Below are 27027 nucleotides of genomic sequence, written 5' to 3' on the forward strand. Positions count from 1 at the left end.
GCGGCTCCGGACCCGGCAGTCGGAGCGCGGCGGAGGGAGGGACGGAGGGACGGAAGGAGGGAGGGAGGGAGGGAGGCGGCCGCGCCGGGTCACCTTCCCGGCCGCTGGCAGCCAGAAGGGCGCCCTCGCCGCTCTCTTCCCGGCCGCCATCCGTCCCGTCGGGCCGTCCCTGTCCCGGGTGAGCGGGTGCCCCGGGCCAGCGCGGGCATGAGCTGCGCCGGCGGGAGCGTCGTCCTCCCTCCCGGGGAGCCGCAGCGAGACCTCGCCGCCCCGCTGGAGCTGCCGGCTGGAGCGGGGGAGGAGAGCGGAGACACCCCTGAGGAGGGAGAGAGCGGCGGCCCCGGTGCCGGCGAGGTCCGGAGGGGCGTCTCCGAGAGCGGCCGCGCCGAGGCGGGGGCCGCCGGCGGCGACAAACCCGAGACCCGCTCGGTGTGCAGCAGCGAGAGCGGCAGCCACCCCGGCGGGGCCGGCCCCATCTGCAAGATCTGCTTCCAGGGCCCCGAGCAGGTGAGGAGAGCGGGGCGGGCGGGCGGCTCCTCCGCCCTCGGCGCGGACGGATCGAGCCCTCTCTCACGCACACAACCCCCGCTCCCGGGGCGGCGGCGGCGGCGCGGGGGGAGGCGGCGGGGCCGGGTGCGCCGGCGGCGGAGAGCGATCAGCACCAGGGACAGCGCCCGGCAGCGCCCGCCCGGCTCCCGCCCGCTCTCCGCGCTGCCCGGCCGAGCGCCGCCGCCGGTGCCGGGGCGGGCCCGGCGGCCCCTGGCGGACCGAACAGCTCTCCTCTCCTCTCTCCTCTCCTCTCTCCTCTCCTCTCTCCTCTCCTCTCCCTCTCCTCTCCTCTCCTCTCCTCTCCTCTCCTCTCCTCTCCTCTCCTCTCCTCTCCCTCTCCTCTCCCTCTCCTCTCCCTCTCCTCTCCCTCTCCTCTCCCTCTCCTCTCCCTCTCCTCTCCTCTCCTCTCCTCTCCTCTCCCTCTCCCTCTCCTCTCCCTCTCCTCCGTGTCGGCGGCGGCTGTGCGAGGCGGCTGTGCCAGGCGCTCGGGGCAATGCTGAGTCGGCGCAGAGCTTTAGGGAGAACCAGATTTGCTGTGCCCGGCTCGCACGGTGAGCGTCTTCTCGCCATCACCGTCGCTGGCTCGCCCCTCGGCGTCTCTATACAGTGCGAAATTCTCAGGTTTCTGTTAGGCTTTACAGTGACAGTGTTGGCTCACAGGTGATGCTGAGAAGACCTCCAAGGATCTTCTCTGTCGTTACAATACTGGGCACAATATCAGCAATGGATCTGTAACTAGCGTTTTATAGCTCGTCTTGTAGTTTAGCTAAAAAAAAAAAAAAAAAAAGTTTATCTCAAGGAAAGAAGAGAATAACTGATTTATGTAATATAGAAGTATGTGAACTACTGGAAGAAGTGTTCAGTTACACTATTTGAGGTCCTGCCTGACAGCTGGCCAGCTGGCCAGCGCAGAGCCCTGCTCCAAGAGCACGGTTCTCTCTGACGTCGCCCGTTTCTTTCCTAGTGATGACTGCAAATAATTGTTGAAGAAATGCATCTAAACATTTTCCGTACCATTTGAGGTATTTGAAAGGCCTAATGCTACCCTTGTTTGATGCATCGTAGTCTCGTTTCACATACATACATATGCGTGCACAGACAGTTATCAGTCTTTGTCTCGTTAGAAAAACTTGCATGTTTTTAAGACAGTTTAATTTTTGAGAATTTTTACTGCCCAAAATGCATGTTTTTTTACGTGTTGAAATTGAGAACAGTTCATTGTTACAGACCTGTAAATATTTCGGTATTGAGTATACGTGTGCACAAAAGATTCCTTTGAAATTAATGATTCTGTGCTGCCTTTTCAGGGTGAATTGTTAAATCCTTGCCGCTGCGATGGGTCAGTACGATACACACATCAGCTTTGCCTGTTAAAGTGGATAAGTGAAAGAGGGTCATGGACCTGTGAACTCTGCTGTTACAGATACCATGTTATAGCAATTAAAATGAAGAAGCCTTGCCAGGTAACTTGTTTGTTTGTTCATTTAAAAAAATATGTCTTTCCAGGCATTTTTAAAAGCAAAATGATACTCAACTTTATTTCGAGGTTTTTGGAAAATACAGTGGAAGAGCTTGTATGCTTTTCTAGTTAGCACTTGCACCCACTTGAAGTTAGTTTTTAAGACCAGTTACATATTGAAATGTGCGGTCATTTGATTATGTTATGTTCTTCTAGCTTCTGGCTTTCCATAGAAAGGGTCTTCAGAGATTGTAAAATTCTGTAATTAGATAAGTCACACTGAGACATGACAGAACTTGGATCTCCCTGATTCGCTTTCTAAACTTTAAACATATCTTTATAGTTTGTTAAAGACTCAGTTAAAGGTTGATTTCATTCATTCTTCGAGCTTGGGGTCCAGAGGAGAGAGGCAAAGAAAACTTCTGTTGCCTGTGTATTCACCTACTGTAAAAAAGTAAAAGGAGGTGACTTTTCAGTCTTGGAACACTCCAGAGTAGCAGAACGCTCTTAAAGTTTTATCCACTGACAGCTGTTTCAGAAGCTGAAACGTGCAGCAACATTTTTCACAGCTCCCTTTTATCAGCATCACAACATGCAGCTGAAAGTCAGAATATTGCAGTGGTAGCATGTTCAGGCAGAGGGACGGGGAAACTCAGAGCCTTAGCAGATCTGTTAGAGAAGCCTTAATACCACTTTGCATATCAGAAGTCTTTAGAAGCTTAAAATTCCATCCTAGAAATTTTATTTCATACATCTGAGGAACGCATTTAGTAAGATAATTGTATCTTTTTTTAGTTTTGATCCTGTTTGCTCAGAGATGATGGAGCTCTCAAAGACCAGAGCACTCGGGTCATATTTCTGTGCTTGAGTTTGATTGGAGTTTTGTAGAAAAGACATGCTTGGATGGTAATGGCAGTTGTGTGAGTGTGATAAGCATTCCTTGGATGTAGGATATCTGGAGTATTTGCTTATGGCTGTTCAGATTAGGTGCAAGTACTTTCAGAGCCAGTTGTAACTTCATGTTTTTTTCTTTATGAATCCACAAAGGACACTTCTTTAGAAGCTTTCTTGGATAGAACCTTTATGATGTAAAAAAGTCATGACTTCATAAAACGCTGCAGAAAATGGAGGTGGTAGATTCTGTTTCTGCATAGACTTCAGCTAGTGGTTTGGCATGGGATTCTGTTTGATCCTTTTGGCTTTTTTTATCGTTTTAAACATCTTTATTTCCTGTATATCCACAGCAATCTCATTCTTTTCCTGGCAAAGGTTATGTCATTGTCAACAATTTGCAATGATAGTGTTGAAAATAGTTGTTTGACAGCAAGGACATGACACAGTTGCTTGCAAAGAGGCATCTAGTACTATTTGAGATGTCCCAGGGTAGCCAAAGTATCTACAAAGAATAGCAGATATGACAGAACTCTTGAGACTTTGGAACTGCAGCTGGAGGCCAAGAGGGATGTTGGAGGACATTTGAAATGTGGACAACATCTGTGGACAACAGAATCAAGCCCCAGTTAGAAGAACAGCTATTCAATTTCTGTGGAAAACAGAAGCAAAGAAAAAAGGAGTCAGTAGGTGACACAGTAGACAACAATATTTGGCCAAGTTACAAGTGAACTGGAAAGAAACTGAAGAGCCAAAAGTGAAATGCCAGAAATGCCATTCTCTCCATGAGTTATGGTGCTTTATTTTTTTTTTTTGCCGAGGGGGAGGAATTAGATTCATATTTCTCTTTTGATAGCTTAAAATACACTTGATTTATTGCTAACCCTGTCTTTCATTTTAACGTAATTTATTTAAGTCCATCCTTTTTTATTCTTGACAAAATAACATAGAAAAAGATTTAATTGAGTTGCCTGCTCAAATAATAAGTTATACACACATTCCTAGGGTCAAATTCCTGACACCCAAAAGGTCACACATCTCTTTGGAGGCACTCAGTGATACCTTTCTCATTCCCCTTCACTGGATATTTCTCTTGTGGTTACAACATCTGAAAGGAGCTCTTAAAACTGCAGTTGTCTGTGTATTTTTATAAGGGTGGTCAGTCTTAAAATGCCCTCACTCCTCTTCCATATTCTTGACTATAATATTGTTGGCCATTTTTAACAGCTGTCTTGGTTTAAGCTTTTGGACAGGTTCTGAATCATTTACTTGACTACACAAAAGCCTTTTTTACGGTAACTTTTTGGTCAGGTTTGGTAAAAAGCTAAGGGCTAGACTGTTTCAATATTGAAGTAGTTTACAGCATCTTCATTGAGGTAGCTGATGTACTTGAAAGTTCCCAAGCAAGCAAGACTTCCTGCATTATGTGAGATATAATATTTGGACAGGAGTAGTTCACTTTCTCTATAACTAGTAGTCTGCCTCAGTCCATGTTCTCAGAATTGTCTCTACCAGTCTTCTACTTACTAGATCTGTGTAGACAGTGGCATAAGAGAGAAAAAGGGGTGTTGTTTGCCAAAATAACTTTTTCTCAAGCGAATTGTCTATGCAGATTTACACCAGCTCCTCAGATTTACTTTTACCTCAGGTATTTATGGAATGTCACAATGCTTAAGGAGTTAAGAAGTAGGAGATTTTTCTATGTTTTCTTCCAGAACATTGGAATAGATGTGAATATTCCATTTAATATCTAACATTTTCTATGGTTTCTGTTGCTTCATGGCAGGGAAAGTAATCTCAAAGGGGGGCCTCTTTGGAGGCAGTACATTCAAGGAACAAAATTAACTATGGTAAGTGACTATTCCAATAGAAATTTTTCCAGTGCCACTTTGTATATTTTAGCAACGACTACTTAGTTCACTTTTAAGAACCCAATTCTGGAAACACATAGACTTGTATTATAGGAATGGATCTTAAAATGTAAAAAATAACAAATTAACCAATGAGCTAGCAGTAGAAGGTGAGCACACAAATTGATGATGCTTGATGTAGAGTTTTAAAGATAAATGCGCCTTTGGGCTTTTTTCAGTATCCTTCTCAGGATCATATGAGGAAGACATATTTAACCTCGCACTAGTCCCTCAGGGAAAGCACATGTTCGCGTTGCTGGACTTGCTCCTTACGACAGGCTGGAATTTGATCCAACAATAGGCAAGGTTATGTTAATAACTAGAAAAAACCCCAAACTATAATGAGGGGAGATGGAGCAAATATTGATTTGGGCAGAGATTCAGAAATAATATTTAAAAGTGGAATATAGTTATGCAAAAGTTGAGAAAATATACTTCTGTCGTGGTTTTAACTGTACTGGCAACCAAACACCGTGCAGCCACTCCTTCACACTCCTCTAAACTCATGGAATAGGGGAGAGAATCAGAGGAGTAAAGGCAAGGAGCCTCGTGGGTTGAGATAAGAACAATTTAATAACTGAAATAAAATAAAATAATTGTAATGATGATAATAATAGAATACACAAATTAGCGATGCACAGTGCAATTGCTCACCACCCACAGACCAATGCCCAGCCCATCCTGGCTAGTGATCCCAGAGGAAAGAAATCCTGAAAGCGCAGTCGTGAAAGAGAGAATTTCCCCACCGGCTCTTATTTATACATTGAGCAGGACCAACGTTACATGGTATGGAATATCCCATTGGCCAATTTGGATCAGTTGCTCTGGCTGTGCTCCCTCCTGGCTTCTTGTGCACCGGCACACTAGCAAAGCATGGGAAGTTGAAAAGTCTTCAATTTCTTAGCAACAACTAAAAACATCAGTACTTTGTCAACATGCTTCTCATACCAAATCCTGTACTAAATCCAAGAGACAGAGCTATTCTAACTACTAAGAAAAAACCTAACTCTATCCCAGTGGAAAGCAGGACAACTTTGGTGCTAAAACCCATCATTCCTATAACAGTGAGCAATAAATATATTTAGAGAATAGCCTTTTCTAGACTGATACTTTAGTCTGTCATAAAATAGTATTCTGTTAGATGTTTAATATACCCTGTTCTTCTGTTCATTAAAATGTTATATGCTGGTACTTTAGGTGAACTGGACCTATTCCAAAAGTTATATAGTAGATTGGTGTGCTATTTTAAAAGCTGATTGTGTGGCAATTCAACACCTTTTCTGACATCAGGAAAATCATGAAACAAACACTTATTAAAAAAAATAGATTCTTAATTGTTAGGCCTTAATTGTTTATACTTCTTAATATAAATGAAAAAAATAAAGTTATATTTAGTATTATTTAAGCAAGTATGTAGTTACTGGAGGTGAAATGTGGCTCATGAGTTCAGTGGTTTTCAGTGGCCCAAATTGTGATTATTAATATTTGAGATATTCAGCATAAAAATTACTATGTGCAACAGTTTTTGTGAATTACAGGTGAAATTTTTCAAGTCTTGTTAATGTGAGTAGCCTTCACTGATTTGGGTAATCTCACTGGCATCAATTAGATAAGCACGAGCAAAACTTTGTAGCAGACTGCATGTATGCATGTGCCTGTCATATTAAAAAGTGCAAAAGTCAAGTTCTTCAGATACTTCAAATGGAGGCCAGTGTCCAGAAAAAATGGGTAGTAAGTGTTTAGTAAAAGTTCTTGCTGATGACTAAGCTCAGCTGGATGAAAGCATTTACTTTTGTAGGCATAACTAAGAAGGGGAAAGGGAGAAGGCTCAAATCTCCAATTGTGCTTTTTAAACTACGCTATGTACCAACAACAACCTACATTACAGGCTGCTGTTATGTTGCCTGTAGTGAAAATCCAGGAGGATACATTGTGCTATTCACTATGTCAATGCACACAAAGAACAAAAAGGGTCTTTTGTTGGATTGGACAATTTACAAAGAAGTTTGAACAAGAGATAAGGGACAAGTCTATGGGGATGTATAAAACCAATGGTCTCTGTACACTAACAGTTTTAATTATCATTGAGGTTTTGGTATTTCAAATGGTATGAGTTTTAAGATGCCTCTTGAAAATAAAATAATGAAGCTTTGCAGGCACCCTTTGAATATGAAGGCAGTGTGGAAGGGCTGTTAGAAAATAAAATACTTGGCTGAGATAGGTATCATGAACAGAACAGAGATGAGAATCATTGTCCGAGTAGTCATTAAATGGTAATTAATATGTCAGTAAAAGCCTGGAAGGACTTTAAAAATCAAGTCAAGTCTTTTTTATGTGATGTGATGGGGAAGAGAGGAACCAGCATGGCGGAGAAACAAGGACAGTAACATGGTCAAAGTAATGGACTGAAAAAAACTGTATTTGAAGCAGTCTTGTGGTCACTGAGAAAATTACCTTTCTCACGAGCTTAAAAGCTCTGTTACAGTAATTGGAAGTAAGATGAAAGAAATTAGTTTTTTGCATAGGAATAGTCTTAGATATGTTACATAGAAAGCATTCACAGATTTTAGAAATATGATGAACAGGGAGATCCAAATAGATATTTAAATTTAAGATAATTCCTGAGTTACGGAACAGATTCGTGGATTGGAGGACCAATCTGTACTGCTTGAGGAAGGCTGAGACATGAAAATCCTAGAGATTTTAATAAACTTAAATGTATGGTAAGATCTGTACAAAAAGTGGTAGAAACAGATGAATTTTAGTTTTGACAGGAAAAAGAAGTCTCAAACAGAAAAGTAGATCTGTCAGTCATCAAGGTAGATACAGCAGTTGTTCTTACACTCTTTCCTTTCCCTAAGCACCTGCTTTTAGCTGCTTCTAGGGAGAAGTTACTAGACTAGATAGACCTTTTGATTTGATACACTCAGAGTCATTTCAGTGACATACACTGAGTAGATGCTACTGATTATGATCAGCTCTAAGCAGTGTGCTTAATGAGTTTAGAAACAAAAGGATAGCAGGGCTGCTGGAGAGGCCAATGGTATCAAAGCTGTGGGTTTTTTTGTGTGATGGGAAAGGCAAAATAAATTTCCTGTTTACTTTCTGAGAAAAATCTGAAGGTGAATGAGAGATCAAAAAAGAGAATTGGAGTGAGTGGATCAGGCAGAAGGACAAAATGTCACTCATGAAGTAGAGAGATTATAGAAGAAGAGAGGACAGTAAAAATTTCACCACTGACAGGACAGAGATGCAAAAATAGAAGGCATTACAGAGAAGATGCTAAGGGACTGATGAATTTCATGTTGTATTATGTTTTCTTTGTTTTCTTTTAATTAATGTGCAGAGAGTCTCAAAGATAAAAGGATTAGTGAGCTGGAAAATAAAGGCAGGCAAAAGGTGTGGAGACAAAAGTCAGTTAAGTTTGAGAAATACATTTTTTTAGCCATTCAGATGAGAGAATAAATTTGTTGTGGAGCAAGTGAGCAGGCCACTGGTGCACTACTAGCATCCTAGGAGCAATATATGTGGCTGTTAGCATACCGAGCTGAAGGAGTGCAAGATGGACATTACAGCGGGGAGGAAGATCAAAACTGTAGAAGCTTTAGAAGAGTGGAGAGAATTGAACTGATTACAGGTAAGAGGCAACAGGCGATAGAAGAATCATCAATACCAATGATCTGAAAGTCGTGAAATAATGAAGAATAGTATGGGAACAAATGAACCGATTCTATCACAATGACATCACAGTGATAGTTGGGCAGGGATGAAGAAGAACTAGCAACAAAAGACTGGATACACATGTAGGTGAAAAGCTAATCAAAGCAATGAATGGGTGTTTTTTTGACTCCACACACTAAATCGTATTTGCAAGTTTGATGAGGAGAAATGATGTTCATCTAAGAGGTCAGAGCGGTCATCAGCATGAGAGCTGAAGCCATCAGGAAGGAACATGGGAGATTTTATAAAAAGTCATGAAACCAAATATTTGAAACCTATGATTCAGTTCAGAAACTTGGGTCTTCCTAGTCTAGTCAGGATTTTAATTTTGTATGGCAAAAATTGTGCTTTGTCACTAGGTGGAATGAATGAAGTTTGAAGCAGTGATCTAGAAGGTGTAGTTAATAGTTGGGATTTTGCTACAACGGTTGGAGTGCCACCAGCAAATATCCGAGATCTGCTTTTCTGATTCCCTATGTGCTCACACTTTGCTAAATGGAACATTTGGTCAAAGTTGGCATCTCAACTGATAGAACTCAGGAAATCTGTTATTCTTGTCAGAGCATCAGCTACAGCATGCAGGGAGCTAGACAAGCCACTCTGGTGCTCACATCTGTCTATTTAAGATAGGGGATTATCAGTAAAAAATAGATTAGGCAAAGAAATAGTGATTGTAGCATAGAGAACAATTTTGTACTGACAAGTGGATAGTGATTTTAAACTAATTCTCTTGTGTTCACTTGGGCAGTTCTGTTGGATAGTATATACTAAGCATACTAATGTATACTAAGGTAATCAAGTAACTACACAAAACAAATAAAACAGAGCATGTTTTTTTAAAAAGAATAGCATTAAAGGGGTGTAGGTTTGTGCCTCTCGTGTTACTTTTTTATTTTCTGTACCCTATTAAAAAAGCAATTGTTTTCTTGTTTTATTTTGTGAAATGTGCAAATTGTGCTCAGGGCAGTTTGACTGCTTGAATGGTGTGAAACAACAGCGCGATGTAAACTGTAAACTGTACTTGGAAATAGAGTTTTAATTACAGGTGTCATCCTGATCCAGTAGTAAGATATATAGGGATAGATATAGATACAGATTTAAAGAGTGTTGTCTCGGTGTATTAAATAGGGGAATAACTACTTAAGGGAAAAGAAGTGGATTCCTTTGAGCCTAAGATTTTAATGGAGAAAAATGACTAGCATGCTACATGGTGCCAGGTTGTTTTTCAGAGGAAATATCTTGAATGAAAGTTATTACTGGAATTATAAGCATAAATTACATATTTACAACTGATTCCATTAGAAAAATACCTCCAAAAGTTACAGGCAGTGTGAATGGGAATCAAGATTGCTATAGTTATTGCCATTTAAAATGCTTAGGATATCTAATTAAGCGATGCAAGGCTTAAGATATGGTGTGGGCCCTGCATTCAGGAACCTTTACTGGGTTTTGTCCTTTTTCTGTCTGGTTGGTTGGGTATTTTCCCAACAGCTTCATCTTCTAGTCTAAAATCAATGAAATTTATTTAGCAATGAAAGATTTGTGAGTTTTACAAATACAAATTTTTGTATTTTTGTTGTATGTCCAAAATCCTGATTATTCAGGTCTTTAATTTATATCAACAGGGATTAGTGAAAAGCATTGCAACCAAGTACTGGTTGCTTCAGCATGCTTCTTCTGTTTCTTAATATGAAAATTACAGTATTCTGCTTTTATACCTCTTGATACCTTAGCTCATGCTTACTTGGCAATGTAAGTAGTCTGCCCTGGCCACCAAATACTATCATAACCTCCTGAGTGCCAGTCACACTGTGTAAACTGTGAAGTGCCACTGTAGTTTTTTTCACAACTGAAATTTGTTGAAGAAAGTTGGCTTTATTGAATTAATTTTGAAACTTCCTTTTAATGCTTCCTGGTTTTGAATGTTGGCCAGTGTGCATTGAAGTCTTCAGTGCTTCATCCAAATGACTGCCAGTCATGGTAACTTACTTCTTTCTTTAATTGTTCAACTGAGGAGACAGCTTTTCGACCTATTGTATGTACATTTTTAAAAATTTTTGTCCCTTATAGAGATTCGATTTGGATGCTTGGGATTTAGACTGAAGACTCTTGTTGCTTCAGCAATGTGCAAAGGAGAGCCCCTGCCTCCTTCCATGCCAATAGAACCACAGGCAAAGAACAATTTGACCTCAGTTCTTTTGAAGTACTTGTCTGAGTCAGAGCACTCTCTTTGTATTGTGAGTTTTGCCTGCATGACTTTCCTACAGGATTCTTTGGGTTTTGTTTTAATTTATTTCAACTTTTCATTTTCTTTATTTCGGCATTTCTTTTTCCTGCTAGTTTTGTTTACATTTCAGTGAAGCTGATGGAGAATGAGTATTGCAGTTTTAGTCAAGTGCTGTTTCCTTTCCCCATATTATTTTTCCTCCCTTATGTTTTTGCATATGTTTCTGATAGTGTTTTCCCTCCATGGTGGTATTAAACTTTGCCATTTCTTTGACAAGCAAATTTCCAGTACAGAAATACACTGTATTGATACTCATACAAGCTATATTATTGGATGAAGGCCGTTTCCTGAGCTAAGGCTCATTTTTTCTGGTATTTTATGCCAAAAAAAATAGATTAAAAAAAAAATTCCTTAGTAGTTTCAGAAAGTCATGAGCCTTACCATCAAAATAAAATACTCGCTTCATGTGTGTTTAACTACTCTGCTAACACTGGAAGATTATTCCAAGCGCTACAAGAATCTTGAAAAAGGCAAATTCCATAAAATTGTCATCCTGGAAACTGTATCTGGAGAAAATGTGAGTAAACTTTGGTATGCTTTTTCTTCTTTCGTGCTAAGGAGCTCCCTCTGCTCACTGGGCAAGATTAGACAGACAGAGACTGCTTCTTAATGGAATGCTTTATCTATCTCTCATTGCTATTATCTGAGCAATCTTCAATTTAAATCTACTATAACTTGTGATTACTCCCAGCATGTTTTGTTCCTCCTTGGATGACTAAATTCTGCATCTTGATTTCAGGGCTGCAGTTTCATAGGAGGAAAGCAGTATGGCATATTTTACTTGAAGGAATCAGCATAACAGCTGATGTGAGCTCCCTGGCTCAGAATAATACAAATAGAATATGAGAGTCTTACACTTGCAGCCTTTTTCTGCACTTTCAGCACTGTCCTCCACATTACCTCCTTCTTTAGTGACTGCAAGAATCATCGGAAGCTCCAGTCATTCAGTGTCACCTTCCAAAAAGGTGGACACCTTCACTGGCCAAAAAGGACACTTTCCTTGTATTTAAATGTAGAATAATGACTGAAAATCCTCCTGAGACTTAATAAAGAGGGTCACTTTTTCCTCAAGCAGTGTTTATAGCATATTGCATATAATTTCATTACTTTCTGGATTCTTGCACCAAATAGTAGTTTGATTAATTACTGATGCCTTCTAATATCTGTCAAACTTAAGAGAAAGATCTTCATATCATCCACTACTCAACATAAGGAGAGGGACCATCAAATGCATCTTGAGGATTTCAAAATCCTCTACTTCAGCCTGTACTTTCCTTCCTATAGCCTTGAGTAAAAGATCTAGAAAATACGTTAAATTGCTGGTTATTCTAGGGAAATGTATCTACTTCAGAGCTTCTCCAATGAGAGCTGATATGGTTACCATATACTTGAATATGTTTAGAAGTTTGAGGAAAATCTGCTGTGCAATCATTGGGAAGAGTTTATGGCTGTGGGCATTTTAGAAACTTGGCTTTCCTCTGGGCCTTTATGCTTTTGTAGATCTCGCTGTTACAGTTTCTGTGAATCTAGCCACAGCAATTAGCACCTACAAGATTGAAGGACTTCAATCTTCTAGCCTAGACTATTTCAGAAAAGAAAGTAGTTTCAGTAGTTCAAATCTACTCTCAGATGCCTTAGAAAGTTAAATAACTTTATTTACAAACTCAAATTCATGTGAGAATTTGCATTGCTCCAAAAGGTTGATTAATTTGCATCTCGTGTTTATTAACATTAATAAAGCAAAGCACTTTCTGAAAACTTCTCTATGTGCTGGGAGACCACGATCCTACTGCTCAGTCTGCCTGTGTCACTCAGCATCTCTGCAGAATGTTGTGGGTCCAAAGCAGCAACTGCTTAGCTGCCTGCTGGAGAATTCCACCACTGGACTCAATGAACGTGTTGGCTGAGAGGCTGATTCACTTTGGTCAACCATGAGCAGGCATTCAAAAGTGACTTTCTAAAAGCTATTCTTCTATTGGAAGGTTGCTGAGGCTTGTTTTCATAGTCACAAAAAATCACCAACCTTTCTCCTTCAGCACTGAGGCTGCCTAGTCATTCCCAGAAATGGTCCTCTTTGCTACAACACAGCAAAAGCTGTGTGGTGTCAGTGTCAGAATACTGGCCATTTTCCTGATTTTTTTTTTCATATAGTTTTTTAGATTTCTGAGCCATAGTTGATAATCTCTGCTTTGGAGCTGGCTGCTGGATAAGTTACTAACAGCCAGCCAGGTCTGACTGGGCAAACTTAGCTGAAGAAGAGTATTAGTCCTCCCCTTACTAGATGTCTAAGCCAGTTATCTCGTGCTTTAAGCCATGAGATATTGTACTAGCCATTTCACAGTGCTGAGACATGTTCCATTAGCTTTGTCTGCAGCCATCAGACTTAGATGTTTTCTGAGCTTACAGTCTTGATACTTCTCAGAGTCTAATGAGTGAGAATTCCATGTGAGATGGAGAACCTTCCCTGCTTTCTTCATTAGGCATCTTCCTTGTAAGGATGAGTTGCTTACAAACTGTATCAATAAATTTTTGTCTTCCTACAATGGCAGAACCAGGGCCGTTTGAAGATCTACTTTCCTGCTTCTGTCCATTCCAGTGAGATCAAAAAGAGCAGCAGTCTTATGTGCAAAAAATTTTCCAAGTGGGCAACAAGTTGTTTCAGGAATGATAACCTACAGGACTACTAGGGTGTTTTTCCAGGAGTGCCCTAAACTAGTTTCATCAGGGCTCAAGTGTTATTGTTAATATTATTAAGAAATCCAGAAATAGTGCTTACCATAGGACAGAGCAATCTGTGAGCTGCTGTTCTGAAAAGAAGACCAATACCTCCATCATACGTAATTGGTGAATTAGAGGGGACTATTGCCTAGAGACAACAAAATGTGACTGTGTTAATAGACATAAACTTCAAAAGCGACAATTTGCAAAAGAGTGAGTGGTTCTTTGATAAGCATGTTTTCCATATGGACCACACATACTTACCTTTCATTCTCTTAGGTGCTTCTTATATTTGAGAGAAACTGAGTGTATTTTCATTTTTGTATCTGTATTTGTACTGCAAGAGATGGCACATGGGTTACTTGTAAATCATATAAGCACCATTAAGCCAAGAAAACTTTATAGTTTAGGGACTTTCAAACAACAATATGAATGGATATTACAGTTTTTGATATTGCAACCAATGCGTCTTGCAGTACTGTGAATGCTGATGTGCAGTATAACAAGTCAGAAAGCTGTGTATTTTCAGTGTTCAAAAGCATCAGTTATATTGTGCAATTTAATGTAATTGCTCCAAGGGATTTCAGACATATTCATGGTATATTAGAGACAAATACAGAATTTCTGAAGTAGTGTATGCTATAAAGGCAACTATTTTCTTCTTTTACAGATAGAGCTATCATATTTGATGACATTTAGATTTGAAATTGCCACTTTCTGTAATCAAGCACTACATCTTATAAGTTTCCAGATCTTAAAAATGGAGTCTTATCAGTAATGGGTGATCAAAGCCATGGTTACCCCAAACTATTAGAAAAAATGTGATTACTGATTCAAACAGTACCTACTAGTTTGTAGTTGTGATTATGTAGCAGTACCTGAAAAAAACGACGGCAATTGACTTTTAAAATTTTGCTGTTTATTAGGTTTTTAATTAATAATGTAATAATTAAAATATTATTAAAAACTGTAGTAAGCATGCATTATAAAAATACTTATAAATATATTGTGCATATTTCAATATCAAATCCTAATTATTATACATAATATGTAATATGAAACCCAATTATATTAAACAAATAAATAAATTCTTCCGTTAGGCCTAATTTTCAAGCAGTATGTTATTTACCATATTCATTTCCAGAGTCTAAAATTTTATAATTATGACTACATCGTCTTCAAGTGAAGACTTATTGCTAGTTTAATTGATTACAGAATTGATTTGCTAATCTAATAAATTACATTCTAATTGACTTTTAGAGCAGTGTCTGCCAGATTTTGTACAAGCCAGAACTCAGGACTGTCTCCTTCATGATTACATGCTAGTAGAAAATACCTTGGTATTTTTATCATCCTGCCTTTTAACCTTCACCCAAGATGCACATCATCTTGCTTAGGGATTAGACGAGGCAACAGCCTTGCCTCTGAACTCAGGATATGTTTCTTTAGCCTTCTTGTTGCCCTCAAAATCTGAAGTTTCCTTTGCTTCATATCTTACAAAGAAGCACATGAAATCAGGATTATCTCTTCCCTCATGTTGGCTGCCTTCCAGATTTGCACATGAAAATTCTGATCCCATTTTGTGAATTAGTTTTTGTTCAGAGCCGAAAGGGCCAGAAGCCAATATTTGTACGCAGTGGTTTTCTGGTGAGGTTGTACCCTTCACTGCTGAAACACAGCGTTGCTGTAGGGCAGTAGGAAGAAGACTGGACAGTGAAGGTGCTCCTTTGTGCCTAACCAAGGGTTTTGTGCCAGAACTATTGTGAAGTCCCTGGTTCTCAGCTGTAAATAACATTGCTTGCAGGCGAATCCAGTGGGAATAAACGGTGATGCGGTGATGCAGTACTTGATTTCATGTATTTGGATTCATAGACTGCCTAAAGGCAGATAGTAGAAAGCAGTAAATACTGTGTACTTTAAACAAAATGTTGGTAATTGGTGCTTTACAACTTCTTAACTGTGCTTATCCAATTGAATTGGTTTGTACTTCTACATTCTTTGGCTCCATCACCTAACAAACATTTTGTGTTGTGCCTGGATTGGAAAAGCACATTAATACTTTGCATTTTGTACCCCTTTTACAGTACTTAAATGCTTTAGAATAGTCCTCTTTCAGTCTTCTTTCAGTGAAGTGGAAACTTTGAACTCTAAAATTCAAATTATATGGCATTTCTTCCACCTTCATGTCATTTATATGGATTTTTTTTCCAGGAAAGGCCTTTCCATGGCCTCTTTTTCAGCATCCAGAACCCCCTGAAATAGGCCAGTGTCAGAAATAGGTCCTGATTCTCTGTACCATACTGAAGTCATCTCCCTACTCTCCCTACTCATGATGTGAATAGAGGAATCGATTTCATTTGTTCTTTGGTTCAGTGGACATCTATGTATTGTATGGGAACTGGAAGTGTTCCAGTAAATTACTTTGAGAGAGTTCTACTATCAAATATCCCGACTTCCATGTAAATCTCGGTTATTAAAACAGTATCTTTAGAGGTAGAAGTTTAAAACCTTGCTTTAACTCAGGTGAGCAATGGGTTTGAGTCAAGGACTCTCACAAGGGAATGCACCAGCCATTAGGGTGTAGAACATTCTCAGCTAAATTCTCTGTGTTTCCTCTTGTACAGGTTGTAAAAATTACTTAATTATTCACAGAGTCAAAAAGACAGAGAAAGAGTAGCCAGCACTTTCAGAAAGTCCAGCTAGCAGATGAAATGTGAGTTTCTGTAAATGAACTGGAATTAATACTTGAATACTTTCAATAAGATAGATGAGAAGACATCAAGAACAGATGATGCCTCTATATACTGACTGGTGGCCAGGGCTTTTTTGTGGAAGAGGCTTGTTCTATCCCTCCATGCTGAGCAATTTTTTTTACGCATCTTTGGTGAATGCATTAATATAATTGAGCTGCACGATCTTAGGCTCATGCTCAGCATTTTTTTCAGTTAAAAGTATTGAACAGTTAATTTGCAAACAGTTCCTTTCCCAGAAGCGAGGAAAAAGCAAGTCCAGAATCCTTTTTGATACCGTCTGTTTGTGTCCAAAGCGAAGTACAGAGTTCTGTAGGCAAAACATGGTTAACCCTCCAAAGTGACTAGACGGCATGAAAATTGTTAATGTCTCCCTTCATGCAACTGGTTTATAATCGTGCTGAGACTTACTTCCTCTCAGTAACTGGAATAAATGTTAGAATTAGAATAAATGTTAGTAATTAGAATAAATTTGTTTTCCTCAGTTATCCATAACATGACAGTCTATGCTTGAGCTGTTTTCAGTTTAATTTTGCAGATCATCTTCAAGTTACAGAGAATGCAACAGCCATGGCAGGCTTTCATTTCCTCCATTCATTCATATTTAATTTTCATATAATGCTATCAAGAGTACAGCTAGGTTGCAGTGAAACTCAGTACTTCCAATAAAGCTGCAACAGAAATGGAACAGTTCCTGCTTTACAGTAGGAATAGTATTTATTTACGTAGGGTGGTAATTTTCATTCACTGGCTTTCACCAAATGTACACATGTCCATAGAATGTTCAAAATACTGGCAAACTAAACCACTGAGCTGAACTTAATTGGTTAGAGTCTCATATGAGTTAAAAGCTGAATTGAGAACAGTTCACTCAAACCTTACATATTTCTCACAGATACATCTCTACAACACACCGTGACTTTTAAGTACTCTGAAATGTATATATGACAACATCAGTGTGTTATCAACACAACACTAGACCAGCTACTATGAAGAAAATTAACTCTATCCTAGCCAAAACCAGGACAACAGGCAATTCTTAACAATAAGCAGAAATCAAGAATTAGAAAAAAGTACTAGTTGGTAAAAATAGGACATTTAACAGGTTTCATATTTTTGTTTCATATGCTTTTAGACAAAAACAGTCTCAGTCAGTACTTTTAGGTGTTGAAAATACTATATTAGATACTGTGGAAAGATTCCTGGTTCAAGTATGCTCGTTATTAAAGGACTAGCCTTTCTTTCGAGAATGGATAAAATTACAATCCCTATTTTAATAGACAGGAGGATTAACAGACGGGATTATTATCTTTATTTTAATCAACAGGAGTTGTTTCCAGAAACTCTAAATGCCTCAAAGTGGAAGGGGAATTCACCTCCATGTACTGTTAAAACTAAATACCCACTTTCTGTCTCTAAGAGAGTGAAAATGGTTACAAAATCCTCTAGTCTTGCCTCATTCCTTTTATTTTATGGCCAGCAGCAAAAGATAACTACTAATAATTTTTCAGAGAAAAAATTATTTAAGACTAACACAGTTTTCATCACAGCTCTGCTGTGGTCTCAGATCTTGATTTTAACATCATTTTAAAAAATCATAAGATAAAACGCTAAACTGTTCTGCCTAACAGTGAACATGGAATAAATAGTAAGATTTTGAAAGATGAATGTAAATTAGAAGATTTTGTACATTGCTCAGAATGTCCAGGTCCAGACTTCTGGACACTTAGAAACCTGAGGTGCATCTACCGTAGGGGTAGATGTTCTACTCAGTCGTGTACATGCAGTAGGCCAGCACTTCCAGGAGCTATCAACTAAATTGCTTATGTGGTCCGTGAATGAATGGTGTCTCCACAGTAAATGTTATGCATTCAGAATGTTCAAAGTAAAATACTGATACAGCCTTCCAAGCAGACTGAGATGTTACATACAATCCAAACTACCCATATTCTGGAGCTCTTTGACACATGAAAAGATAATGGCATTGTGACTACAGGCACTCTATGTGTTAATAATTTATCAAAATAGGTAAGCGTTAACAGTGAGCTGCAATTTTTGTGGCATTGATTCTTTTTTTAAAAAGACATAAAAATAGAAGCCTATAGCCAAAAAAGACATTTCAAATGATTGTGTGTGTGTGTGTGTGTGTGTGTACTCAAAACTACACATTTTCTATCCAGGCTAGTCAATAAGTTAACAATATCACTGCATATTAAATTAGGCAGTCAAGGTGTGCTTACTGCGAAACATGTTAGAAAACTTAATTACCTAATAGTCTAGACTACGAACAAGATAAAGTGAGGAACAGGCATTTCAAAAATGGTTTGTTTGACCTGAATCATTGTGTTCTTTTACTTCTGTAAGAGTTTTATTCATACGTACACAGATCGCGAATCCTTTTATGCATGATGAAAGAGTAGGAAGGGACTTTTTCTTGTCAGAGCTGTCTGATTCTGGCAATCAGAGCAATTAGAACAATCTAACAAAAACTTTTTTAAGTCATATAATTGATACATCTTCAAGTTAATCATGTTATGTTATAATAGGTCATGGATAGTGATTTTTAGTTGTTTTTATATAAAATATGCATTCCAGAATGACTAGAGGGAATGAGAGGCTTCTGTCAGCAGTGTCCATAATAAGTTGTGTTTCTGAGAGAAGAGTGGGGTAACCCCCAACAGCTCTTTGGTTTGAGGAATTTTTGTGGGTTACAAACTGGGACAGTTGAAGCAGGTACACATTCAGGGAGCCATAAGGAAGTTTCGTACATGCTTTATTAAGGATGTAGGAAAGCCTGTAGTTTCATTGCAGACATTTCTCATGTAATGTATTCTAAGTACAAAAACAGTCTCAGTCAGTACTTTTTAGATGACTTTTCTGCCCTGTATTTTACAAAAATCAATGAGCTTTTATGAGGCACCTTTAAAAAAAAGCCAAGTTAATACCACTTTATCTCAAAGATGACAGATCTTTGAATATTATATCCATCATTATGTTAGTAAGGACATGCATATAACTGTATTAACTTTATTTTTTAACAGCGAGTCCATCAAAGCAATATGTTTCTTTCAACTTCTGGAATTCTCAACCTCAAAAAATAAGAAATTATGCAGTATTTCTGCTTGACAGAGCCCTTAAAAGAAAAGAGAAGCAATGTTTCTGGGGTCAGCTTTAGAACTATAGTGTACCATTAATGTGCTAGACACCCAAATGATTCATGAAAGGAAGACCAGTGGTAAATAAAAGATTAAAAGAGACAAACATAATGAAGTATCAGTAGAAGTGTAGGAAGTTTTCAAGGGATAGACAATTTTACATTAAAATTAGAAGCATGAATTATATTTTGTTTATGAAGGCATCATTTTCAAAGGAAGATTTCATCATTGTATATTAAAGTAAAATGTGTTCTTTTTGTGGGCAATAGGGATGGCATGGTACATCACAACACTACAGATGTGATGGGAAGGAATATGAAATGGGAGCCTATTTCACAGAAATTTAAAAGAGAATTAAAAAAATTAATCTGAAAAATTACTCAATATTATTATAGTTATCTAGATACAAAATATTTAAAATTTTGTTTTGGTTTCTAGTTTTTAAGCAAAAATGGTGATCTTTCTTGTAATCTTTGGGGTTTTTAGGGTCAGGTACTTTACAAAAGCTGACACTAAAAGGCTGTGCAGATCTTTTCTAACTTGGCAAAATACTTAGCTAAAAGAACTGTTACTAGTTATGGAATGTATAGTCAGCAAATGACAAAAACAAATTAGGAAGTCATAATATAATTTATGATCATGAACAATTAAGAGTTGTGAGACAAGTTATATGAAGAAAATGAGAAACACTTTTGTGGAAATAATGGATTTAAATTATGACACACTAATAATGAGATAGCTCAATTTGGAATGTTAAATAATTCAGTCTATTAAATTCTAAATGCAATTTCTCAACAGTAACTATCGCTGAATTATTTTTACTGCATTATTTTTGTGACCTCTTTATTGTAAGCCGTTAATTTGACATTAAAAGGTGAAGTGATTATAATAACATGTAACAGGGCATACAAGAAGGTAAATAATGGTGAGAAATCACATAAAGTTTAACTGACTTTTGATGTTATAAAAAGAATCTTATTCTGTCATGGTTTAGGCTGACCCGGCAACTAAACTTCACACAGCCGCTCTCTCACTCCTTCGCCAGTGAAATGGAGAGGAGAAAAATATAATAAAAGGACTGAGGGTCAAGACAAGAACAGAGAAGGAGCACCCACCAACCATGGTCCCAGACAAAACAGAGTCAGCTTTCTCAAAGCAAAGAAATTTATTAACAGTTACTTAAAAAGGATGAAGGGAAACAAAACCTGTTACTTGAGAGGATAAAGAGAAAACAAGGTCAGATCTTAAAAACAACACACACACCCCTTTCCTTTTCTTTCCAGCTCTACCTCCTCCCCCCAGCGACGCAGGGGGACAGGGACTGGGGGAGTGCAGGTCAGTTAATTCCGTGTTGTTACTGCTGCTTCTTTCTTAAAGCAGGAGGAGTCCTTACACCATTTTCCCTTGCTCCAGTGGATCCCCTACTCACGAGGAAAATCCACCGACTTCTCCAGTGTGAGTCCTACCCACAGGATGCAATCCTTCCCCATCAGATTGCTCCGGTGCAGGCTTTACCACAGTCTCAGATTCTTAGGGAGCTGTTGCCACTCGCTCTGGCGTGGGTCGTCCCATGGACTCTAGATGCCTCTCTACCTTGTCGTGCGTCCCATGCTTCATGACCATCCTCAGGCTCAGGCATCTCTTCTCCAACGTGGGCTTCTCCATGGGCTGCGAGTGGGTCTCTGCTCCACCAAGTCTGTCTTGGCTGCAGGGGGGCCACCTGCTGTCTCGCCACTGGTTGCAGGGAAAACTCAGCTCCGGCACACCTCGTCCTGTTCCATCCTCACTGACCTGGTGTCGGTGTGGCCGTTTCTCTCAGATCTCAGTCCTCTCTGGGTGAACTCGGCCCGGTGGGCACCCTGGAAGCAGGGCTCTCCCCGAGTTTCCCCGGCGGCTCCACCGCCACCATCCTCAGCGGGTGGCGTCGGCCCGACGCAGGCAGCCACCCGGCTGGGAGCCGGGGAGTGGGGGCAGCGCCCCCCTCCCCTCTCCTTGCTCCTGGGCAAAGCACCTTTTCCGGTTCCTTTGTCCCAACTTAAATAGGGCAATTCGCAGAGGCACCAATTGGCTCAACCCCGAGGGGGATGGGAGTCCGATCTGGTGCCCAGAACCGGGTCTGACCTGGTTCCAAAACCAGGGAGGTCACAGGGAGCACACCTCCTCTCCTGCCACCAGAACCGCTCCCCCCCGCCATCAGACCATCACATCCTCTTAGAAAAGGAGTCTTCTATTTCTAGGTGTCTGTCACAGCGTGTGCTTACACATATTAGCTATGCTGTAAGACTTCAGGTAGGAGAAAATAGTGTGACCACAACTCTGGTTCCTCTTCACAAGCCTTGTTATGAAATGCAATGCCACCAAACAATACAATCATGTAGGTCCTCTTGTTGCCTGATGGCTAGTACTGTCCATGACTAAGTAAAAGACTGAACCTTCCAAGCTTATTTACATGCGAATAACGACATAACTACAGAATACAGTCTTCATTATGCAAAAAATATGCCTTTTTTTTTTTTATAACTCAAAACTTACTTACTTTTTCTCAGTAGCTCCCCTTCCTGGTTGGTAGCATGCTAATATGCTGAATCTTTGGAATTACTGAATTTATTGAGGTTGAGAAACTCTATTGCTTGCATTCTGGACAGACAATGTGTCAGGATAACAGCAAAATAACTAGAATGCATTCTTGAGAAGATGCTAGGAAGAGGTGAGGATCGTATCTGTGCTTCTTAGGACTTTTGAAGGTCAAGTTTTTCTAGAAAGAAAAAGTTTGAGCAAGCCAACAAAAGCCCTCGTGAGATGGAAAAAGATGGTAGGAGTGGTTGATTCTGCTTGGGAGTGAGAGACAGACATAGAAAATGGTCGTCAGACAACATCAGAATAAGGGATAGACTTTATATCTAGACTGCATGATATATTACTTATTCCAAATATTTCAACTACTTTTCCTTCTGTTCAGTGCTATCTTTGCAGAATAATTATAAGTAATCTATTTTAAAAAAAAAAAAAAAAAAAAAAAAAGAAAAATAAGCTGCAGTGAGTTTAGGAACTTCTGCATTGCTGAAATTGCACTGTGAAAGACCTGCTGTTTATTTCAGTGATATAACAGTTTTTTCAGTTTATTGCCAACTTCTTCCATGAATTTGACAGTTTAATATTTTGTGACAGTTAAAGCTTTATTTCATGTAAATGTACGTCGATTTCAGGCGTTCAGAACAAATTTATTACAGATCTGTCTCACACTGATAAGAAGATAGAAAGAGATAAATATCCAGCAGCATTTTTGACAGTTTTCTGCCAAGTCACACTATGTGACTTCAGCTGAGAAATGAAAAATAATTTTGTTGAACATATCCTTATAGAGTCTAAAGAGAGTTCTATGAATTTCACTCCTGATATTTAAATCCTGTGTACAAGTAATATCTCAGTCATGAGAAGTTCACACCATTCTTTCATGCGTCACTTTTTAATGACTTTCCTTGACCTTATTAAAAACATTTCTAACAAAGTAAATGAGTATCCATAGTTGCTTTACCGTAAAAAAGGTATTATTTAATATTAGTAGCCTCATTCTAAACCCTGAAGTTCAATGAAATAGCTAGTATGAGTTTAGTAAGTTCCTTATAAAAGGATAGTATTTCAAGATAGACAAATTACAAATTGTTATACAGCTATCTTTTTGTACCATTGTATTCAGAAGGCTGCAAGACAAGAAGGCATGCAGCACCAGATGTGCAAGTTAGCCAAGAGTAGAAAATTAATGGAAAAAGCTGGAAGAGAAGAAAGGGGCAGAGGGCTTCATTGCTCACTCAGGCTCTTCACAGTGGTACTTGATGGGAGGAAGAGAGCATAAGTTGGAACAAAAGAGAATCAGCCTGGATATAAGAAAAACATTTTTAAGAAAAACATTTTTCAACCTGAGAACAGTCAAAAGTGGAACAGGGTCTCCAGAGAAGCTGAACAGTCTCCATGCTTGGAGGTTTTCAAGGTGTTACTGAAAGAAGCCCTGAACAACCTGGTCTGATCTCATCAGTGACCATGTTTTGAGCAGGAAGTTGAACTAGGGACCTCCCACAACTCCTTGCCACCTGAGTTATTCTAGCATCCTATGATCATACGGTACTGAGTACTGTATGAAAAGAGATAACAGAGCTCTTACTCCAGTAGCTCTTTCTCCACTTATTCCAACTGTATAAGGAGGCAGGTGTGTTCAAAGTTAGGAACAGGAAAGGCAGCAGCCTACAAAGCCTGCATAGCTCTGGGATAGGTGATGAGGCTAGAGTGGAGAGTTGGCCAAGCTAATTTAGAAATTATGGCCAAGAAAGACCATATATGTTAAGGGTAGTCTGGAGTGCTTTTTTCCTTATGCTGTGTTTTGCTTTGTTGACTCTTTAACAAAATTTTATTTCTATTCTTATCTTGACAGAATTCAGTAAACGTGCTCTTTTATATTTAAATCTTGTCACATCATAAATCTGAGTACCTCACATACAGAGGATACAGCCGTCCCTGGGAAGGCAGATGTAACTGAGGTGCACTGAAAAGAAATGTTTATGCTACCTACATTCAGGGCTTCTCCTGAGTCTTCAGGTTGCTTCCATACTAGGCTGCAGGTGCCTCTTTGTAATGTTGGTTAACCCAACTCCCTTGGTCTGTCTGGAGACAGCCTGGAACTTCTTTGATGAGCGGCAGGAAAGTGGAAAATGGCTTCAGATTTGAGGGGGAGAGAATGGAAGGGAAAGTTGTCACTTTCAACTTGTCACACTAACATAAAACATACTTAAGATTGTCTTCCCTACATATTTTTAATTCTCTTCATTAGCCTACAAATATGAAAGGCTGAGTTCCATTCCTAAGACTAGATCTTTTTTTTGCCTATGTATTCAAAATAGAAATAAAACTATTAACTTTTCTGAAGTTCACAGCTAGATGGTGATGATAGTGATGCTGGAGGGGATGGGAAGCAACTATTAGTTTCATTTTAACTAAAAGTGAAATAGGTAAAAAAAAATATATAAAATGTTAGTATTGAGGATGTTAGTAAAAATCTATGAAGATATGTATAAATATTAAAATAATTTCTGATTTCAGGAAAAAAGTGGAGTTGAATGTACAATCACAGAAAATAACGTTTTTATCTTATACAACTTTGTTTCTCTTTTAGTGGCAAAGCATTACTATAACACTGGTTGAGAAAGTGCAGATGGTTGCTGTAATCCTAGGATCTCTGTTCTTAGTAGCAAGTGTGACTTGGCTTCTATGGTCAGCCTTCAGCCCTTATGCAGTATGGCAAAGAAAGGACATCCTTTTTCAAATCTGCTATGGAATGTATGGTTTTATGGATCTAGTATGCATAGGTAAGCTCAAAATCTTTAAACAGCACAGACTGTGGTTTAAGACTGTGACTATATCTATTTTTCAATTGGTCACTCTGATCAATCACTCCAGTTCTTTGCAGATTTATTCTCTTCTCAGCTGGTACCTTTGGCAAATACTGCTTTTTACAGTCTTACAAATACTGCAAAGAGTTAAGAACCAAAGAAACTTTACTCTTAGATTCACCAAAGTGTCTCCCCAAGATCTGAGTGGTGAAAACAGGATCAGTTTCAATTTCTTGAAAAAATAGATGGCTAGCAAATTTCTGGAAGTTGAACAGATGAAAATAACAAAGACATTATTAAAATAATTAGTAAAATTACGTGCTGTCAAGTCTTCTACTGATGCCACTTTGCATTAGATTGTGTCATCGTGAAGTGCAAAAGAAGCCCTTGACCATGTCATCAAACTATATATCCAAAATTAATTTGCACAGAATTACATAGGTCTCAGTACTAGTAATAGAAAAGAGCAGAGAACATAGAGCAGAGAAAATAAGTTCTTTGTACATCATAAGCAGTTATAAAACACTCTAATAGTGCTAACTATAATAACTTACTATACAATTAAAAAGTCTAAAGTCATTTAATTCTAGCTGAAATCTTAAAAGAAAATAAAAGAAAATGCAATTTACTGCAAAGCTATTTTGACCAGTTTTGAAATTTCTGAAAATACACTGGACCCAGAAATACTAAACAGAAATTGCTTTAGTATTTGCTAAAACAATCTTGAATTGATTATTAGAATAGCTATGATTATTTGCAGAGAAAATTTAGTAATTGCAGTAAACATGAAACCGCATTCTTAGAATTGCAATTTCAAGAAAATCCAGAAGTCAAATGCTCTCTGATGTTTGCTTTGAGATTTCTGGGTGATAAATGTTGATGTTATCCCACTCTCATATATGGGAATTCAGAAGGAAAGTGCTGGATTCTGCTCAGTAAAGTGCAAAGAAACAGAGTGATTCCTAATACCAAGGCTTTTGCTCCAACCATCAAGCCATATCATTTTTTATTGAAACCATCCCATTACTATAAGAGTATTTATGTTTCAACTGGATCAGTAGTTCTGTTTATTTTGTAATTTTTCTAAGAGAAGTCCACTCTGTTAGAACACAGGCTTTCTTCTGTGAAACCAAATCTTCTCAGACAGAAAAACGAACAGAATCTAGATCTCTGCAGCTCCAGACAAGTGTTCAGCTTTTAAATGTAAAGAAAGGGCTCAGCTACGTGTCCCCTTACATGCTGATTCCTGAATTCTTTTTCTGGCTTAACACAATACTGAGGTTTTTGCTTTTGTTTAAAAAAAACACTGAGTGAAGTCAAATGTGCTTCAGGCACTCTAAACTTTGCATTTATATGGAATTCTGTTTTTTCACAAAGATAACAATAGTAAAAAATTTACTTTTGTTTGACTGTTAAAACACCTAAACCAAATTAATCTCAAAATTGATTGAGAATGTCTGTGAGTGATCAGAAATATTAGTTTGTTTATCGGTAGAAGTAAACTATTGCAAGGTGAGCTTTCAGTAGATTGGTACGTGCAGGTGTCTAGCCAGCCAGGCTCAAGCCACCTCTGGAGTGGAAGCTACTGAACTAATGTGTTCCTCACATGGCTATGGAGCTTCTAGCCTAACTGGCATCATGCAGGAGCAAAGTAGACGTGCAGCTGTCTTCACCCACCAGATACACTGACTTGCCTGCAATTACATAAATGCCTGTCTTATAGCCCTAGCATAAATAATACATGGAAATTTTTATGTAAAATTGACAATGATTAAATATATTTGGACACTGTTTTGTAATTATGAAGTTCAGTGCAGATATGACTTAACAGTTTACTAAACTAAATGTGGAAATTCAGAAAGCTGTATAATGGAGGTTTGGTAATTGTGGAATTTTGATGATCCAGATTCATTCAGCCTACTTATGCTGCATATAGTTTCAAGTAATCTGCATTCTGTAAACTTAGAAGATGAGGAGTTCTTGTAACTCTCAAAAATATTTATTAATATATTCAACTTTATCCAATTTTATCTTTTTGTTTTGTCATAAAGTGAGGGATTTTAGATTGATAGTTTTAATTTAAAAAAAAATCAAGTTCTCTAATAGATGAATAATTTATTACTCATGAATGATTAAAAAAAAAACCCACTGTACATTATGCTGATGATTTCCCAAAGGCACTAACATATGATTTTACCATTGTGTAT

At 38.7% G+C, this 27027-nt stretch overlaps 1 protein-coding gene across 1 annotated transcript in view; it reads left to right on the forward strand.

Moving 5' to 3' along the window:
* The first annotated feature begins 207 nt into the window (after positions 1-207).
* The window catches only part of MARCHF11 (membrane associated ring-CH-type finger 11), a 32153-nt gene continuing 5333 nt past the window's right edge, over positions 208-27027 (forward strand). Inside the window, exons 1-3 of the mRNA XM_086609036.1 lie at positions 208-507; positions 1857-2012; positions 24604-24796. Of these exons, the coding sequence (XP_086465162.1) occupies positions 208-507; positions 1857-2012; positions 24604-24796 (649 nt within the window). The remainder of the gene's footprint in view (positions 508-1856; positions 2013-24603; positions 24797-27027) is intronic.

The sequence above is a fragment of the Tauraco erythrolophus genome, chromosome 3 (genome assembly GCF_009769465.1).
Source record: "Tauraco erythrolophus isolate bTauEry1 chromosome 3, bTauEry1.pri, whole genome shotgun sequence".
Lineage (NCBI taxonomy): Eukaryota > Metazoa > Chordata > Aves > Musophagiformes > Musophagidae > Tauraco > Tauraco erythrolophus.